The sequence below is a fragment of the Pavona decussata genome, unplaced genomic scaffold (assembly GCF_977016875.1).
Source record: "Pavona decussata unplaced genomic scaffold, jaPavDecu1.1 SCAFFOLD_52, whole genome shotgun sequence".
Classification (NCBI taxonomy): Eukaryota; Metazoa; Cnidaria; class Anthozoa; order Scleractinia; family Agariciidae; genus Pavona; species Pavona decussata.
The window spans coordinates 26,285-42,977 of NW_028145474.1; the positions used below are offsets into that span (position 1 = coordinate 26,285).

Below are 16,693 nucleotides of genomic sequence, written 5' to 3' on the forward strand. Positions count from 1 at the left end.
ACATGAAATCGTTCCGAATCTCCGTGCAAGCATTGACAAGTGCGAGAAAATGCGAAGCTTTCTTGGAAGCAATGACCAATTTAAGATATCCCTTTCGGACCTGCACAGTTCATCCTATCATTTCCTCAGTGCAATGTTTTGCGTTAGTGGAAATGCGATAGAAGCTCTTTCTGTTCTAGAACTTGGACGAGCCAGAGCTCTGGCAGACTTAATCTCAGCTCTATATTCTGCGCAACAACAAACATCAGACAATCCGCCGTCATGGGCTGATATTGAAAGGGTCGTGAAGAAAGAATGCAATTGTAGTTGTTTGTACATTTCATATTTTGAACAAAATATGTTCTTGTGGGTCCTTAAAAGAAACAAACAAGTACATTTTCGTGAAATAGACGTCAACGAATGCTTTGTCACCAAGGGATTGGAAAGAACTGTTGATCAAGTATTTAGTGAGGAAAGCTATAAAGAATTTAATGTTCTCCCTGAAGAGCAATGTGAAGATCGATCACTGGCGTTTTTGAAAGCCAGCGACTCCACATGTGAACCAGCCGAGGAAGAAAGCTTGGCAGCTTACCGCCTTGTAGAGGAGGAAGAAGAAGAAAACCTACAACCCCTTCCCACCCGAGCCGACCGTTACAGAATGATCATCGTTCCCGTGGCTGACTTTCTTGACCAACCTGAACTCATCATTGTTCCTGATCCCGCCTTGTACAAAGTCCCATTTGCAGCTTTAGAAAATGAAAGTGGAAATTATTTATCAGACGAATACAGGATCCGAATTATTCCTTCTTCGACAACTCTGGGGCTCATTCAAGACAGTCCAGCAGATTATCACAGTCAGACCGAAGCACTGATAGTGGGAGAACCAGACGTTAGGGACGTGTCCTACAAGGGAAGCCTTGGGGTCCTTTGCCGTTTGCCCTCTGCAAAAGAGGAAGCGGAGATGATAGGAGAACTGATCGGAGCTGTGCCTTTGTTAGGGAGGCAAGCAACAAAGCAAGCGGTTCTTCAGCGCATACCTTCTGTAAGTCTGATTCATTTTGCTGCTCATGGTGATGCCGAAAGAGGAGAAATTGCTCTTGCTCCTCAATACCCCATTAACGGGATTCCAACCGAGAAAGACTATCTGTTGACAATGGCTGATATTTCACAAGTTAAACTGCGAGCAAAACTTGTAGTACTCAGCTGTTGTCACAGCGCACAAGGACATGTAAAAGCTGAGGGAGTTATTGGAATCGCCCGAGCTTTCTTAGGATCTGGTGCACGCTCAGTATTGGTGGCCTTGTGGGCCATACAAGACGAAGCAACAAAGAAATTAATGAGTCGTTTCTATGAGCATCTTGTTCGTGGGGAAAGTGCCAGTGAATCTCTTCACCAGGCCATGAAGTGGATGAGAAATAACGGTTATCCTGATGTGAGAGACTGGGCTCCTTTCATGCTGATTGGAGATAACGTGACCTTTGATTTTGAAAAGTAAAGGTTAGCTTTACCATTGAGTTATATTATTAAGGGTTCTGAATGCATTATTCAACGACAAAACTTTCCAATCCTGTTGGAAACGCTCTGATAGTTCTGTGAAAGGAGACTAAAGGTAAATTCTTATTGTACTATTCTTATTCCGATTTATGAACATCATATATTATACGATGAACGACTATTGAAAAATAGCGCAATGTTTCATTTATTTGTGCTTTTGAAAGCAGAATCAAAATAATGATGTACTGATTTGGCTTATTCCAACAACGGGATAAAAAACAAAATAACATGATTAGTGTATTTTCATAATACGCATTTATCAGAATGGATCCAAAACCATTTTTTTTCTGAACAATGCGTGTGGGAGACCTTCAGGCTTTCCAGTCCAGTTGCTTACGTTCCTCTGCAGTCTTACTCATCTCTCAGCCCGCTACATGAGCTGTTAGCTGTGTTCTATGTTTTAATTTACACTGACAACAATCAGGATTGATTTGCTAAAAACCAAAATTGACTAGTTCAATACGTTTGTGTTGTTGTTATCAGACCAACAGTTCGATAAAAAAAAACTGATCCCTTAAATCTTTATTCCTTCCACTTTAGTTCGTCATGCACAAGGGTGTAGAATTACATTTATAAAAGCGGATTATAAAACTGACTCTCAAAGTCTAAAATTTAAATTTTGCTTTACAGTTGCAGGATCTCACCTTGTCTGAGGAATGCCTGGCAAATTGGAACTTGAAAATTGGACGTCAGAACATTTAACAGCCTTGAGTAGCCACAGCGGACTTTGAACACTCAATCACTTGGACTGTAGGCATAACTGAACTTATCAGATTCCTATTACTTAGAATCAGTTAAGTTAACGTGCTTTCCGTTTTCTGCTGGGAAAGTGATCTGCATCAAAAGTGAGCAACAAGCAACTTTAGTTTGGCCAGCACAAAATAGATAATAGTCCCTTCACATTCAAGACAGATTACTTTACTATCTCCTGTTGAGTTGATGCAAATTATACACCAAACGATTGAAACACCGTGGAGAAATATTCTTGGAATGCAGGCCGTTAAGGGGTCAAGATTGCAGTTTTAATTTGGTACCTCTAGCATTTTGAGTTCTCAAAATTTGAGCAGGGGAAGTTATTGTTTTATAATCTTACAAGGTATAAATAAGGTAGAGACAGTACGTTTTCAAACTTACACAAGTGAATGTGTTTGTTAATCGTTAATCATGCGAAGCAAAAGGAGATGCTAGTCCCTTTTATTTCTTTCGCTCCATTTTTAAATTTCCGACAGTTTGTCATGAGTTGATTTGTATTTTTACCTTAAATTTAGATTACGATTGAGTTTGTAAAAATCGAGTATTACAGTTTTCATCTTACAAAGAGGGCAAATAAGTGTATATTTTCAGTGTAGTCGATATGGGTTACTTTTAGCCTCCTCTTTCAGTAAACCGAAAGTATATCGCCTGCCAATATTAGATACAGGAAGTATATAAGTATTTTGTATGTAATATTATCAAGTTTGATTTGATCTTTGATTTTTGTTCGAATTCTTCCTTTGGAATTCCGACGTTGGCAGTCATCTTCAAACTAGAGTTGTCTCAGACGACATATTCAGTTGGACAATAGTAGATTTGTAGGTTCTGTAATAGTTTGCTAAGATTTTGTTGTAAATATCCAATACTGCAGTTTTTATTTCAATAAGAAGACAAACTAATGTAGACTTTGTAGCACATGCAGGGTTTAGTTTTCATTAAACTTTCTAAAAAGGAAGGGTGTCTCTCTCTTCTGTATGCAACAGGGAGCACAAAAGCATATATGTCAAGTTGCTAAATAAACTGTCATCTGGAAACAGAGATACCTCGTTAACGTTCCTTATAATGCTGTTTCCTTTAGGTCCGTATTCCCTCTATTTAGTGCTCTCCCATGAATAAACGACTATATAGATGTTGTATAAGCGCCTCTCAAAACGAAAAGACAGTCCGGAAAGGTGGCATGAAGCAAGTGTAGGCCGTCACCAAAGTCTATATTCCAAAAGAATTGTTATCGTCTTTTTAAGGTTTTATCATTAAATCTCTCAGTTAGTACGCGCGGTGTGATTGGTCAATTTTGGGGACGTGTTCCGCTGTACGGCCCGGTAAATTTGAAAGTTTCTTTTCCCGCGCGCCGGATTAACCTCAGAGATATAATAAATATCTTACTAACCTCGTTTTCTCGGTCGGTATCGTAAGTTACGAACCCTCGTTTTTTTTCCCCGCTGATTTATGGCCCGCGAGCATAAGTCAACGGGCAAAAACTCGGTCCGTAACTTTTGGTGCTGACATCGAACACAGTTAGTAAGAGGAATTTAAACCCTAGCCCTTTCATTCTCAACAGCGCGTCACTATTTCTATTTCTAACGGATATTTTAAACTGACAACTTGCACTAGGCAAAGTACAGGCCACCAAAGCGTAATATAGGACTTGTATGGTCTTAAACACGATCGAAAATTAAACAACAGTTTTCCATCAAAGACCTACAATAATAACAGTTAAGGCCTAAAAAATTCTTACCTGTTTTCGTGCTGTGTTTCCATGGCTTCTCGGAGAGTTCGAAAACAGTTTTAAGCGACTTATCTTTCAGCGGCTGGTCCACGTGCAGCATATCATACGAAGTTATAGAGTACAAAAGTTTGACGTCACAAAAAGTTGAATTTTAAAATTTATGGCATTTAATAAGATGTTCTGAAAGAGCGTGAGTATGATGAAGAATGTCGACATGTCAAAAATCGGCAACAGTGTTGTAACTTGGGGGTTCGATATTCGTACTGTCATCGAGTCCGATGACTCATAAGAGCCTTTCTAATTTTCACTCATCTCGAAATTAAAACTGAGGCCAAATTATAGAAGGATTTTTCAAATAGAAGAAAGATCCTCGCAGTTACTACGCAACTAAACAGTTGCGAAAAGAATGCCTGACTTTTTTTTTTAAGGCTTGAACGGGATTCGAACCCATGACCTCTGCGATGCTGGTGCAATGCTCTACCAACTGAGCTATCAAGCCAACTGGGAGCTGGTCATATTGTGAGTTTCGTAAAATACCCGTGAAGGATGAATAAATAAATGTAGGGTTTCAAGCTTTCTTTTCGCAACTGCTTAAGCTGCATAGTAACTGCGAGGATCTTTCTCCTATTTGATCTTTTATCCGCAGTTCAAAATATGTTTCACATATTTACATTCAGAAAGATTTTTATGGAGTCATCGAAGCATAACATTGCTGTCTCACCCTCCTCCCCCCCCCCCCCCCCACCGAAAAAAAAATGCATTTAGATGTTTATTTTTGGCAAGTAGGCCTTTTTCAAAATGCTCTATTTTGAATATCCCAGCGCATCATATAACGTGAAATATATTTTAGTGGCGTCTTCACTTTAATACTCTATTGGAAAATGTGGAAAACTTGAAGTCAAATCTGACACGTCCATTAAGGAGGGCACTGCCAAAACCTCGCTAAAAGTCGCTTGAAACTCAAGAAGAGTCCTACACGACTCACAATATGTAGTCTTCCTTCTCTCCTTAAAAACGACTGCGTGGAAGGCTACACAACATGTCGAGAAGGCTGGGATAATGTGCGGTCTTTTCTGAGCAGCTTATTCCCGGAGAGCTTCGGAGATATGGGACCAAATAAGACAGCGGGAGAATACCCACCCGAATCCAGACCAGGTCAACTCTGTGGCAACATGAACTGGCAACTTTACTTTACATACTCCAGCTTCAAAATTATGGGAAACCGTATCAGCAAATTTGAAACACTTCTTTAGCTCTTCTAACAGTTTTAGAAATAAATCTGACATTTCAAAGCTGATCTCTTTCAGTGTCGGTTTTAGACTCTTTCTTATTACGTTACTTTCTACCCAGTACCTAAGTTCCTTTATCATAAGACACTAAATGAATTACCTGGATAGCATAGTGGATAATAATTGTATTGAAGTTGTATTTTGTCTCTAGTTTTTGTTACAGTAACTAGTTGCTCAAGAATTGCTTCATTCATGTAATGTTTAAAACACGAGCAGCAGTGTTTTATCGGGATTTAAAACCACAAGGCGCAGCCGAGTGGTTTTAGACCCGATAAAACACGTGCTGCGAGTTTTTTGAACGACTTCAAAAACATTCCTGGAAAAGCGTGTGTCAAGAGAGTTAATAACAATTATACTTTTGTAAGCGTTGGAAATAAGCATACAAGAAAAACACCGCATGCTAATAAGGAGGAGGTTTTATCGGGTTTTAAAACCACTGCACGTGATGTATTATCGACCAATTGATAGGTCAATGGGCCTATGAATTATAAATGAGTTTTTGAAGTGCAAATAAACAGAAGCCAGCTCGAAAGCTCAGCTACTTTGTTTGCTGCACACTGATTTCAATGTCTATATTAATTAGTTATATAACCTGTATCTATGTTTATTGTATTTTTCTCCCCTGTTGTAGTGTGAAATAAAATGATTTCATTTGACAGTTTGTCCATATTATTATACAAGAGCCGCTAAACAAGGTAACAAAAACAAGACCAAACCAAAGAATAGTGTTTGTGTTTCTTCCTCGTCTCTGTGCTGCTAAGATATTCATGCTACTTTCTAATATATATTTTCAGCGCATGGTTGCGTCAGTTATTAGAACATTACTTCACCTGACCTATTTCTAAGTTTACTCAGGGTAGCCCATCATCCTGGGCTCTGCGTTTTCTAAATTAAATTGCAAATAAAAAACATTCTACATATCCAGCCTTAACCAACAAATCAACTTGTCTGTGTAAGTGTCTCTTATTATTTGATTTTCGGTTCTCTTCTTACATTCTTGTTCTATTTTGTCGTTGTTTAGTTGACACTTTTTCTTTTACTAATTCTTATTGTTCTAATTAGTATTATGTTTGTGATTTTTATTGTCAAACTGTTAATGGTAGTCAACAGTTACTTCTCACATATCTTCGTGACTGGAAATATGGTTCTTTTCAGTCAGGTTGCTTCCAAATCTACGACTTTTTAGACCTTCCTTCTCTTAATTAATCTGCCAAACAATTAAACCGGAGATATCTCATTGTTTTTGGGTCGTCCCTTTGAATTTCATTTGAATCTCCCGTGTATGGATTAAGGTACTCCCAGGCTAAGAAGTCACATGACCCACGTCCCCTTAAATAATGAGGTTGCATCCCGGTAATACTAGAAACACAAGAAGCACATCAAAGTTGATGCGGACAACAGATTTTACAATGAAATCGTTAATGGGAGAATATTTACGGTTCTTTTAGTTTTCAACAATTCTAAGGATTTGTTTGGCCGCCATGTTGGACGGCATGACTTGGCCTTTTAAAAGGGCGGTCAGAACTTCAACTTACTGTTGTCTTGCTAAATATTTTTCAATTGTACCAAAATATTCTTGTCAACAATACCAAAACATATTTTTTAATGTGCCATTAACAATCTTTAACAAAATTTGTTTTCATAGGTTTGTGTGTTCTTTTCTAATGATTTGAGTGTTACAACACTTCTTGTACCACAAGGTTACATGACTTGGTAATTGGAAATCTGCAGTCATTTGTTAATCACTATAGAAATATTCTTCTTTTGTCCGCGGTATCCAAGTTTGCAGCAATCTCCCGTCAGACGCTGTTAATGTCCAATCCTTTTTGTCACTAACCATCAAACGGGCATTGCCCGGACAGCATGAATTAATTTAACAAAATAGGCTGCTCATTGCCTGTATTAACTTCCCATTTGGGGTTCAACTCTTGAATAAAAATTGAATATTTACAAAGAGTTCAATCTTCGTCACGTGACCTAATATAAAATTACCGGTATTTCGCAAGAGGTAAACATTTTCGCTATAAATTTAGATCCTAATTTATTCGGTTAATAACATTACTTCCTACTCATGTTCTGGTGTCGAAACATAGCAACTTCCGTTCTAAGTAAAAACGATCTCACATCATTTCTTAATTAATGTTGATGCCACCTACTTAATGTAGTCATAGATATCGCAGCGTCGGGTAATGGCCCTAAGAGTCGTAGGATGTACTTTAACTGCCAGGAAACTGACGCCGAACTAAAAAGGAACTTCCACCAAAAGGCATTTTAAATCCAAACCGTTTTGATATGAGCTGTCTGGAACAAAGTAGAAAGCTTTAAATGTCATTGGTGGTAATTCAACATATATTCATGATTGTGCGATTAGATCACATCATGTCTAAAGGCAGGTGTTCAATGCCATTTGCATTTGTAATTTTGCTTTTTTTATTAGTGCCCAATAACTTTTAAAAACATTATTTTCTCTTTTAAGGATTGGCGGATAAATGTACGTGTCCAAAGAAGTTCAGTACAAATTTGTCGTTCATTTTTTTATGTTTTCTCCAAAACACTGAACAAGACAAACGAATTAGTGAAGCTATTGGTTCCGCTTCTTTATTTATTAATGGTGTGTGAGAAGAATATGAATGCGAAACGTGATAATAGTCTACTTGATATAGACAATTGAAAGCTAAAAAAGCGACATCTCCCTTCGGCGTTTTGGTGCAAATTTAAAGAGCCGGTCTAATCAGTACCGCAAAATTTCCTACAATTTCAGTTCATTATGGAACGCAATTTTGAAAAGTCGCTTTGTCTGGGTACGGGAATATCCTTTCTGTTTCTTTTATTTCTAATTTCAGTCCCAAATGGTTTCATCTTGACTGTGCTGTACAGAAACCCTTTGCGATGCTTCAGGAAACCGTTTTCCGTGTTTTTGGTGTTCATTTGTGCAGTGGATCTCTTTATCGGCATTGTGGTATGTTCTGGGGAAACACTGATGCGATTTCTTTGCGCTTTTGGCGATCAAAACGTTCCCCGGGAGAGCGACATTGTCCGCATCCTGGGCTACACTGGAGTTAACAGCTCTGTTTTACTGGTAACAGCAATGTCCGTCGACCGCTTTGTTGCTGTTATTTCCCCCCACTTCTATCGCCGTAAAATCAAGCCTAGGACACTAGTGCTATGCAATGCAGCCATCGTTGTGTTTTCGTCCATCTTCGCCTCACTACAATTTTCTGGCATTTCAGTAGATATCTACCGATTAATAGACCAACATTTACACGCGACGTTTCCTCTTTCCATAAATAGTTTGGCCTATCTGGGAATATTTTACTTTTTGAGGAAGCAATCGCGAGTTTCTCTTCAGAACCAACCGACCTTGTCCAACAACACAGCGCTTCACAGCAGTCGACGAGAAGCATTGGCCAAAAAAGAAAGAAAGTTGGCTCTAACTTCCTTTTTCATTTTACTGTTTCTTGTTCTTTCTCTGGTCCCATATTTTGTGGCTATCATTATTGAAGTAAACTGTCATAGCTGTGGCAAACAGAACTGGTTTTTCTCGTTGAGAGAATCCTGTGTTGTGTTCCTGTTTTTCAATTCCACCGTCAATCCTTTCTTGACGGCATTTCGTATCAAGGATTTGAAGAACTCAGTTAGGCTTTTACTTGGTTTGAGTCATCAAGGCAACGAACTAAGCCTGCGGACGATTCCCACCCCCCGACAACTTCAACGAGAAACACGTCTTGCTCTATATGACCGATAATCAGGAAAAACCGTGATGAACTTTACTGGTTTGACTCATCTTTTAGGCACGAAAAGAAAAAAATAAAAGCGAAACGAAGCATTACAATGAAATTTAATTCGATTTAAAATTGTGATTTGTTGGCACCGCATGCAACATCGCCTTTAATTCTAATAAGGAACAGGTGAAAACTGTTTCGCGACTTCCCTTATAATAAAAACAATTCGAATTTTATTTGCATTTGGGTCTTCCACGTGAATGTAAATAACGTATGTTTTATTAGAAAAATATGGGAGCTTACGCATGCCTTGTCTGTTCAAAAGTTTCAAGAAGGTAAACAAGGAAAATACATCAAACAACAGGAAAATGATAACAACGTGGCGGTCCTGAGGCCTCTACTCTAGGAACTTATTGACTGAGAGCTCGTTTAAATAGTTGTTTTGTTGGTTTTTGACGAATAGATATAGGAATATCATTCCAGTAAGAGCATCCAATAATTGTTGTGCAAAATTTTCTTGATATTTATTCTGAAAGGACTAGGATTCAGATGTTGTAGGGAGGCAATTCGAGTTGCGTTATTATGTTGCTCAGGTACTAGGGTAAGGATGAAATTAGAAGGCTTTCCATCTACAATATAATCATAAAAAAGTTAGAAGGTATTAAATTTAACGATGTCAGAAAGCTTGATAAGACCAAGATTTACATAATGAGCGGTGATATGATCACGAAGCGGGACGTTATTAATGATTCTCACTGCTTTGTTGTGTAACTTTACCAGTTGTGCTAAGAGTACCTCACAGTTATTCCCCACAATACTTAACCAAAGGTTAGATAGGGATTTACAAGTGCATAATAGATACTTAATAAGTGACTGGTTTGTAACATGACGTTTAAGTTTTGTGATAATATTTACACTTTTGCTAATTTTGCTACTTATATAATCAATGTGGTCTTGCCAAGACAATATGATCATGTGGAGTAAATAAAAAAAAAATTATTGACTAAAAATAAACTAGGGTTAAAGTCTAAATAAAGCGACAAGGTCTTAATTTCAGCTGTATGTTTGACGTTACACTCAACTGTCCGTCAAATAATAATAAATAAAACTGTAAAGCCAGAGGGTAATTCCCAGGCCTGCGCGACCTTATCGAGTTAAGGTGAGTTTTATTTCGGAGGCGTGGGGCCAAATAAGATAGCGGAAGAGTACCTACCCGAATCCAGACCAGGTTAACAATGCGGCAACATGAACTGACAACTTTATTTCACATACTCCTACTCCATAGGAAACCGTATCAGCAATTTGAAACACTTCTTTAGCTCTTCTAACAGTTTTAGACTTTACACTTCAAAATTAATATCCTTTAGTGTCGGTTATAGTGTTTTTTTTTGTTATTCTGCTTTTTCAATAACATTACTTTCTACACAGTGTCTACCCACCTTTATCATAAGAAACTAATGAATTACCTGGATGGCATAGTGTATAATAATTTTTTTGAAGTCGTGTTTTGCCTTAAGTTTTTGTTACAGTTACTAGTTAGTAGCCATTTTTTAATTAATGTTTAATGATTGCTGAAATGTCTTTCCTTTATGTGTAAATAAGCAGCGGCCAACTCAAAAGTTCTGCTACTTTGCCTGCTGCACACTGATTTCAATGTAAATATTTATTAGTTATTTAACCTTTTGTCTATGTTTACTGTATTTTTCTTCCTTCTTGTATTTCTAACCAAATATTGTAAAATAAAATGATCTGATTTGACAGTTTAATAATGATGATAATAAATAATTTTTAAGGAGGAAGCGCCCGTGACATAAAAACGTGGTTTTGAGGGAGGTCCTCCATTAAAGTAAAAATATTAAAATCAGGACGAAAAAAAAAAAACATGCACTAGCCTAAAAACTATTTACAAATGATTATCTATAAACAATAAGGCGTTTATCTAGAAATGTTTATCCATTAAAAGCCTTGTAATGTTTTTCTTAAAAATTTTACAAAGCATTGGTTTCCTTAAAATTGCTGGGAGAGACATCCAGTCATTAGTTTGTCCATATTGTTATACGAGAGCCGCTAGACAAGGCAGCAAAGATAAGACAGTAGTTAGATATATGAGGGTATCAACCCACTTTTCAAAAAATGATAAAAAATCCCATACAAATCCTTATAAATCCAATATTTTTTCTAAACCCCATAAACCACACATTATCTCACCCCAATAACTACATAAAATACTATTTCAGCCTTTGAATTCAGCCCTAAACCTAAAAACCTAAATCCTCGGTTTCTCAAAACTCCTGCAACGGAGACGCTAAATTTTTATCCTCGGTTTTTCAAAACTCCTGCAACGGAGACGCTAAATTTAGGTTTTTCATAAATGACACCAACTCACAAACAATCATCGATTAAATCCAACCAACTCATCAATCGCTGATTTGAATGATGAATAAAAAAACCGATTATAACCGGTTTCGAAAAATTATGTAATCTAATTTATATGAACAACCAATTTGATCACAATGATAAAACATATTTTATTCATCCAACATTTGAAAATTACGGAGCCTCAGTTGATGGTTATATAATCAATCGAAAAAGATTAGAACCTAGAAAAGGATACTTATCTGAAAATGGTTATTATATAATTTCTCCGGGACGTAACAATACATGCCCCGCTCATCGATTTGTCTATGAGGCCGTAAATCAGACACATATTTCTCCTGGATTGCAAATAAATCACATTGATTCCAATCGCCAGAACAATTCAATTGTAAATTTGCAATTGGTTACAGCCTCTGAAAATATGAAACACATGCACAAAGCCAGAAAAGAATTTTTGAACAGTTCATATTCAGATGATGAACTACAAACAGTCAATAGATTAATGGAATTTCCACCAATGGAAGACAATGATTGCGAGTTTACACGCACAGAAAATAAAATAATCAATAAGATGTATTACAGAATGTGTAACGATTTGGATGACATTAATTTTCCACTTTACAATGATTAATCATCAATGAATACAAGGGTTGTTTGGCTATGTTTTTAACTCGATGATGGTTGATGTATTTTTGGAGGGTAATTTGGACATGAATTTGAAAACCAAAATGGCTTAAAGACAAAACGAGTACCGAAGGGTGTCCGAAATGAGTGGAACAAAAAAATTAGACAACGCAAACATGAATTTTTCAGCTGGTGAAAATTCATCAACACAAATTCCAGCAGCAAAGACTTTTATTCATAATGAAAAAACATATTATGTACATCCATTATACGCAAATTATGCTGCCTCAAAAGATGGATACATCATTAATCGCAAAAGATTAAAAGCGAGGAAAGGTCAAATGATGGCTTCTGGTTATTTTAATTTAAATATGAATAACAAAAAATGCTACACATCTCACAGATTTGTTTATGAAGCTGTAAATCAATTAATAATTCCACCTGGAATGCAAATAAATCACATTAATTCTAACCGCCAAGACAATAGAAGTGAAAATCTTGAATTAGTAACTCCTTCAGAAAATATGAAACATAATTGGCAATATAAAAAAATTAAAGAATCAGATGATGAATTTACTGATGAAGAAATGACAATTATCAATAGATTGTATAATAAAATGACAAACAAAATCAAAAATGGTAACTTTCCATTTAAGAAACAATTACAGGAACATTTTCCAGACGTTGAATATTGGTGATTTTTTGACGTCCGAAGTATCCAATTTGTTGGGTATTTCGGTCGTATGGCCAGAACAAAAGAAACACGAAATAGGAGTAAGATTGGTGCTCCGAACACGCAAATTCCAATCGTAGTTGAACAAGTTGGTGTTCAATCTACTATGCAAAACCCAACATCGCAAAACACAATCCACACACAAAATAACCGCACTTTCAAAAATAATATAACATATAATATTATGAACAAAAATAATTTATTAAAATTAACGAAAAATCAATTAATTGAATTATTAATCGCTAAACAAAAACCGGTTCCAATGCCGAGAACCAAGAAAGTGAAACCAATACCCTATCCACGAAAATCAGTCAAACAAATGGTAAAAGAGTACGAGAATACAATCATCAAGCCGCCAATGCAATTCAGAGATCGACCAATTGTTCAACCAAGAAACAACATTATTCCTCCTCCAAAACCATTTGCTGATACACCAGTCCCGAAGCCAAGGATGAAGAAAATGGCTCCAGTTCCAACACAAAGAACTCAAATCACAGAAGTTGCAAGAGCATTCAAGGGATATAACAAATCTTATGAAGTTGGAATTAAAAATGAAACAGATCCTTTGATTCAAATGAGTTCAACCAGATTAGCGATAGCTCATTTTATGAAACAATTATTAACTCAAATGAAAGGAATTAAATTTATTGAAAATTTGACAATTTATTTTGAACAACAAAAAGGAAACCAAACTGTCTCCAGAATTGGATATTTTAATAGTAAACCAAAAACAATAACTAATGCCAATGATTTTCAAGAATCTTTGGATGTTAATGTTGAACAAATTATGAATGATATTCACAAATGGATTAGTGAAGGTTCAGCTTGGATAATTAAATCAATCAATGGACATTACATCAATATTATCAAATATGAGCCTCTTACTGGAAGTTCTTACATTAAACTTCCAACTGAACTTCAACATCACAAAAGTGGATTGATAAATCTCAAGAATAAAGACAATGAATGCTTTCGATGGTGTCACATCAGACATTTGAATCCACGAGAAAATAATCCACAACGAATCAAAAAAACTGACAAAGCATTTGTCAAACAATTGAATTATGATAACATTGAATTTCCAGTTTCCATCAAACAATACAACAAAATTGAAACACAAAATAATATTAACATCAACGTATTCGGTTATGAAAACAAACAAACTTATCCAATTTATGTTTCAAAAGAAAAGTTTGATGATGTATTGAATTTGCTGTTAATCTCAGATGATGAAAATAAACATTATGTTTATATTAAAAATTTTAATAGATTTATGTATGGAAAAACAAGAAATAAAAATAAAAAACATTTTTGTATGCATTGCCTTCAATGTTTCTCCAAGGAAGAAATATTGTTGAAACACAAGGAAGTATGTATTGAAATCAATGGTGTACAATCAATCAAAATGCCCGAAGTTGGTTCCAAAATAGAATTCAAAAATTTTAATAAACAAATGCAAGCGCCATTCGTGATATACGCAGATTTTGAAGCAATCACTGAACCAATTCATGGTTGTAATCAATCTAACCAACAATCTTTTACTGAAGCTTATCAAAAACACACTGATTGTGGTTATGGATACAAAGTTGTTTGCTGCTATGATGACAAATATTCCAAACCAATAAAATATTATCGTGGAGAAAAAGCTGTTTACAAATTTATGCAAGCAATGCTTGATGAAGTCAAATATTGCAGACAAACTATTAAATACAAATTCAATAAACCATTAGTTATGTCTCCAGAAGATGAATCCAATTTTCGGAAAGCAACATCTTGCCACATTTGTTGCAAACAATTCACAAAAAATGATAGACGTGTCAGAGACCATTGCCATATTACTGGAAAATTCCGTGGCTCAGCCCATAATCAATGTAACAGGGATTTTACAATAACTAACAAAATCCCTGTAATATTTCATAATTTGAAAGGATATGATAGTCATTTTATAATGCAAGAAATTGGTAAAATTATTGAGACCAATACTTATGTGGATAGAAAAGGTGAAACCAGACAACACAAAATTAATGTAATCCCAAATAACATGGAGAAATACATGGCCTTCATGTTGGGTTATAATTTAGTATTTATCGACAGTCTTCAGTTTATGAATCAATCATTGGCAAATCTTGTAAAGAATCTACCAGAAGATGCCTTCAAATATACCAGTGAAGTTTTCAAAGGTCGTAAATTACAATTAATGAAACAAAAAGGAGTTTATCCGTATGATTATATGAGGAATTTTGATAAATTCAATGATACTCAATTACCAACCAAAGATGAATTTTACAGTCAAATGAATAATACACATATTACTGATGAAGAATACAGTCATGCACAAAATGTTTGGAATACATTTCAATTGAAAACCATGGGCGAATACCATGATTTATATCTCAAATCTGATGTATTATTGCTGGCTGATGTTTTTGAAAATTTCAGGAAAACATGTTTGGAATACTATAGATTGGATCCTTGTCATTATTTCACATCTCCAGGATTGAGTTGGGATGCAATGTTGAAAATGACTGAAGTCAAACTTGAATTAATCACGGATATTGGTATGTATCAATTTGTTGAAAAGGGCATGCGTGGAGGAATCAGTTACATAGCCAATAGATACGGCAAAGCAAACAACAAATACATGCAAAATTGGAATCCAAATGAACCCAGTAAACATATCATGTATTTGGATGCAAACAATCTATATGGATGGGCTATGTCACAACATCTTCCAACTGGGAATTTCAAATGGTTGAATAAACAGCAAATAAAAAACATTAATTGGAAAACGATTCCCAAAGATAATAAGACTGGATATTTATTGGAAGTTGATTTGGAATATCCTCATGAATTACATGACCTGCATAATGATTATCCATGTGGCGCTGAACAAATCAAAGTGGCACCAAATATGCTGTCAGAATATTGCCAAAGAATTGCAGAAAAATTTGGAATAACAAGTGGACAAGTCAAAAAACTGATTCCAACATTGGCAAACAAATCAAAATATGTATTACATTATCGTAATCTGCAATTGTATCGTGAATTGGGTTTGAAATTGACTAAAATATACCGTGTATTATCCTTTAATCAAAGTCCTTGGTTGAAGACATACATTGATTTCAATACACATCAAAGAACTAATGCAAAGAATGCTTTTGAGAAAGATTTTTTCAAACTGATGAACAATAGTGTCTTCGGTAAAACAATGGAGAATATCAGAAAACGGGAAGACATTAAACTGGTGACTAATGAGAAACAATTATTGAAAATGACTTCCAAACCAACATTCATCAATAGCAAAATCTTTAATGAAAACTTGGTTGCAGTCCATAAAATAAAGGAATCGTTGACACTCAACAGACCAGCATACGTTGGTATGTGTATCCTTGATTTGAGCAAAACATTGATGTACGATTTCCATTACAATTTCGTTAAAAACAAATATGGTAACAAAGCTAAGTTACTGTTTACGGATACAGACAGTTTGACATATGAAATTGAAGCCGAAGATGTGTATCAAGATTTTTGGAATAAAAAAGAAATGTTTGATAACTCGGATTATCCATCAAATCATCAATTTTATGACTCCACAAACAAGAAAGTTATTGGAAAATTCAAAGATGAAGCCGCTGGTGTACCCATTACTGAATTTGTGGGATTGAGATCCAAAATGTATTCATATATCAAAGATAACAACAATGGTGGAAAAACAGCCAAAGGAATCAAAAAGAATGTCATCAAAAATGATATTCAACATTTTGATTACAAAGATGTGTTGTTCAATGAGAAACAATTATTTCACCAAATGAAAACAATCAGAAGTAACCATCATGAACTTGGTAGTTACACCATCAACAAGACATCGTTGTCATGTTTTGATGATAAACGATATTTGTATCCTGATGGAATACACTCATTGGCCTATGGTCATTAT

At 35.6% G+C, this 16,693-nt stretch overlaps 2 protein-coding genes and 1 non-coding gene across 3 annotated transcripts; 2 read left to right on the top strand and 1 right to left on the bottom strand.

Moving 5' to 3' along the window:
* The first annotated feature begins 5 nt into the window (after positions 1 to 5).
* LOC146480727 (tetratricopeptide repeat protein 28-like) lies at positions 6 to 3,324 on the top strand. The gene is made up of 2 exons (XM_085109036.1): positions 6 to 1,476; positions 2,164 to 3,324. The coding sequence occupies exon 1, from the start codon at positions 50 to 52 to the stop codon at positions 1,472 to 1,474; it is 1,425 nt and encodes a 474-aa protein (XP_084965162.1). The 5' UTR covers positions 6 to 49; the 3' UTR covers positions 1,475 to 1,476; positions 2,164 to 3,324.
* Positions 3,325 to 4,438: 1,114 nt separating this feature from the next.
* Positions 4,439 to 4,511, bottom strand: Trnaa-agc (transfer RNA alanine (anticodon AGC)). The gene has a single exon. It is a non-coding gene; the product is annotated as a tRNA-Ala (tRNA).
* Positions 4,512 to 7,814: 3,303 nt separating this feature from the next.
* LOC146480729 (adenosine receptor A1-like) lies at positions 7,815 to 9,823 on the top strand. Its single transcript, XM_085109037.1, has one exon. The coding sequence runs from the start codon at positions 8,069 to 8,071 to the stop codon at positions 9,044 to 9,046; it is 978 nt and encodes a 325-aa protein (XP_084965163.1). The 5' UTR covers positions 7,815 to 8,068; the 3' UTR covers positions 9,047 to 9,823.
* Positions 9,824 to 16,693: the final 6,870 nt, after the last annotated feature.